The sequence below is a fragment of the Haliaeetus leucocephalus genome, unplaced genomic scaffold, assembly GCF_000737465.1.
Source record: "Haliaeetus leucocephalus isolate CR32 unplaced genomic scaffold, Haliaeetus_leucocephalus-4.0 Scaffold473, whole genome shotgun sequence".
In the NCBI taxonomy this organism is placed as follows: domain Eukaryota; kingdom Metazoa; phylum Chordata; class Aves; order Accipitriformes; family Accipitridae; genus Haliaeetus; species Haliaeetus leucocephalus.
Genome location: NW_010972909.1, coordinates 4,841,302 through 4,844,411, shown reverse-complemented (window position 1 = coordinate 4,844,411; position 3,110 = coordinate 4,841,302). Strand labels below are relative to the sequence as shown.

The 3,110-nt window shown below is 47.1% G+C and overlaps 1 protein-coding gene across 1 annotated transcript; it reads left to right on the top strand.

The window, feature by feature from the left end:
- The first annotated feature begins 25 nt into the window (after window positions 1–25).
- Window positions 26–1,486, top strand: KCNA5 (potassium voltage-gated channel, shaker-related subfamily, member 5). Its single transcript, XM_010575327.1, has one exon. It carries the CDS (start codon window positions 26–28, stop codon window positions 1,484–1,486), a length of 1,461 nt encoding a protein of 486 aa, XP_010573629.1.
- The last annotated feature ends 1,624 nt before the right edge of the window (window positions 1,487–3,110 follow it).

The window sequence follows — 3,110 nt, the reverse complement described above, 5'->3', positions numbered from 1 at the left end:
GACGGCGGCGGCGACCCAGGGCGCCATGCACCACCAGCGGGTGCTGATCAACATCGCCGGGCTGCGCTTCGAGACCCAGCTGGGCACCCTCAACCAGTTCCCCGACACGCTGCTGGGGGACCCCGATAAGCGCATGCGCTACTTCGACCCTCTCCGCAACGAGTACTTCTTCGACCGCAACCGGCCCAGCTTCGACGGGATCCTCTACTTCTACCAGTCCGGGGGGAAGCTCCGCCGGCCCGTCAACGTCTCCATCGACGTCTTCGCCGACGAGATCCGCTTCTACCAGCTGGGCGAGGAGGCCATGGAGCGCTTCCGCGAGGACGAGGGCTTCATCAAAGAGGAGGAGAAGCCCCTGCCCCGCAACGAGTTCCAGCGCCAGGTCTGGCTCATCTTCGAGTACCCCGAGAGCTCCGGCTCGGCCCGGGCCATCGCCATCGTCTCCGTGCTGGTCATCCTCATCTCCATCATCACCTTCTGCCTGGAGACCCTGCCGGAATTCAGGGACGAGAGGGAGATGCCCGTGCCCCTGCCTCCACAAAGAGGAGGTTTGAACGGCACAGCCGGGGACTCCCCCCCCATGCAGCCACCCAGCAGCCTCTCTGACCCCTTCTTCATCATCGAGACCACCTGCGTCATCTGGTTCACCTTTGAGCTCCTCGTCCGCTTCTTCGCCTGCCCCAGCAAGCCCGAGTTCTCCCGCAACATCATGAACATCATCGACATCGTGGCCATCATCCCCTACTTCATCACCCTGGGCACCGAGCTGGCCCACGAGCAGCAGCAGCCCGGGACTGGCAATAGCAATGGGGGCGGGGGCCAGCAGCAAGCCATGTCCCTGGCCATCCTCAGAGTCATCCGCCTGGTCAGGGTCTTCAGGATCTTCAAGCTCTCCAGGCACTCCAAGGGGCTGCAGATCTTGGGACAGACTTTGAAAGCCAGCATGAGGGAGCTGGGCCTCCTCATCTTCTTCCTCTTCATCGGCGTGATCCTCTTCTCCAGTGCTGTCTACTTCGCTGAGGCCGACGACCCCGAGTCTCATTTCTCCAGCATCCCTGATGCTTTCTGGTGGGCGGTGGTGACCATGACCACCGTGGGCTATGGGGATATGCGACCTGTCACTGTGGGGGGCAAGATTGTGGGCTCCTTGTGTGCCATCGCGGGTGTGCTCACCATCGCCCTGCCTGTCCCCGTCATCGTGTCCAACTTCAACTACTTCTACCACCGAGAGACTGATCACGAGGAGCAAGCTATCCTCAAAGATGAACACAGTAGTGCTCAGGGCAGCACAGCGGGGGGAGATGCGAAGAGAAGGTCCAGTAGAAACTCTCTGAACAAATCTGTTGTGCACTTGGAAAACAGTGAGGCGTTCAACAATGACACCAGCTCCTTAGAGAAAACCAATATCAAAGCGAAAAGTAACGTAGATCTCAGAAAATCCCTCTATGCTCTCTGTCTGGACACCAATAGGGAAACAGACCTGTAAGGAGAGGAGAGAGAGTTCGGAGATGCAGAAGGATTTACCGGTGTCAGAAACTTACTACTATAATTATTCTTTTGGTACCCACTAGTTTTTTAAATCAGGCTATATTTTATAAATTGATCACTATCCTGAGTAGTCCTCCAAGAATACATGTTTTTATGTTCTTTTTCCATGACACAAAGGGTCACCTATTTTTAAAATGGACTAAGAATAAGCTACGCTCCATGATGCAGGAGCTGGTAAATTATGACAGTGCAAAATCTAATTTGTAGAAAGTTATTTTAGCAAACGGTGGTTGGTTTTAAATGGGTCATTTGTAACCAATTCAGTTGCTCCAAGTTTAGTATTAAAGACTTGGGGGAATGTGTGTGTGGAGAATGAATGGAGGAGGGGGTGTCAGTTTTTTGTACTGTAGTTTCAAACTGAAATTATTCCAATATATTTTATATCTGTATAACTGTATTTATGGTTGAAAGGGGATTTCTTATTCCTGTGAAATACGACCTCGTTAAAGCACTAGAACATTAGCAGATCAGCACTTTCAGAGTTTTCCACTTGTGATCAGTACAGATCTGGTTATCTAGTATGTGAAGTGAATTTGGTGCTTTTAACCCTATAGCAGAAAACTTTTACTGTCATTGATATGTTAGTTTCTTGTGAGCCTTAAATTATTAAATATTGTAGATATACTTCTTTATAAATAATTTTATTAATTACCTTGCTCTTTCAGAATTTCTAAATTAAGTCAGTCTTGTGCTTACTGTCCCCACTCAAAAAAATGTATGTGCAGCTTTTTTTTTTTTTTTTTTTGGTAGTTTTATACTTCAGTTATATTTTTGAGACCGAAGGAAAAAAAATTATTGTCTGCTGTTACTTGTTGCGATCCAAGTGCACAACAGATCAAAACCATGAGGGAGTGGATAGATATAATGAGAAAGTAGAATATGAGTGCAATATCTGCAAAACTGTTTTCATTGTACACTCCAGATTACTTTGGTGTGTGTATCAGTCACCTTTGTGTATCCATACCGTTTGTGTACACAGTTCACTGGTTTTAATTATCACAGACTGGAAACGGATGGCACTTAAAGAGTCTAACGGAGCATGCCGTGCTACTTAAATAACCATTGCGTGGCTTATATCTTGGACTCGGACGGACAGCATCGCCCTTCATCAAAACACATCCGTGTTTTCTTTTATTTCCAAAGAAAACCTTTGCAGTGCTGTGGATTTTACAGTTAAGATGCTGTTGAAAGGCGAATGACTCATTATCTTCATCGTGATAACACAGCACTGTACAGCTTACTAGTGAAGACTGACACAAAGATGCTTCTTTACTTTAACTCAAAGAGCTGCGTTATCATTTTTCTTGCAAAGGACATCCCTGTTTTCCCCTCAAACTTCTGTTTTATTGCTGAAGGATGTTTCATGCCTTTACCACATACAGTGGCACAGCAAGACTAGCAGAAAGAGAAGCCTTGATTGTCAACGCTCAAGGTTTGTTTCTAACAGATTTTCTAATATAACTCAGTAAATGCTAAATCAGGATTATAATTTCTGCAAGTACCTCAGATATATGTACTGTGATAAATTTAAATTGGCTTTGCAAAACAGCGCTTTGACATTC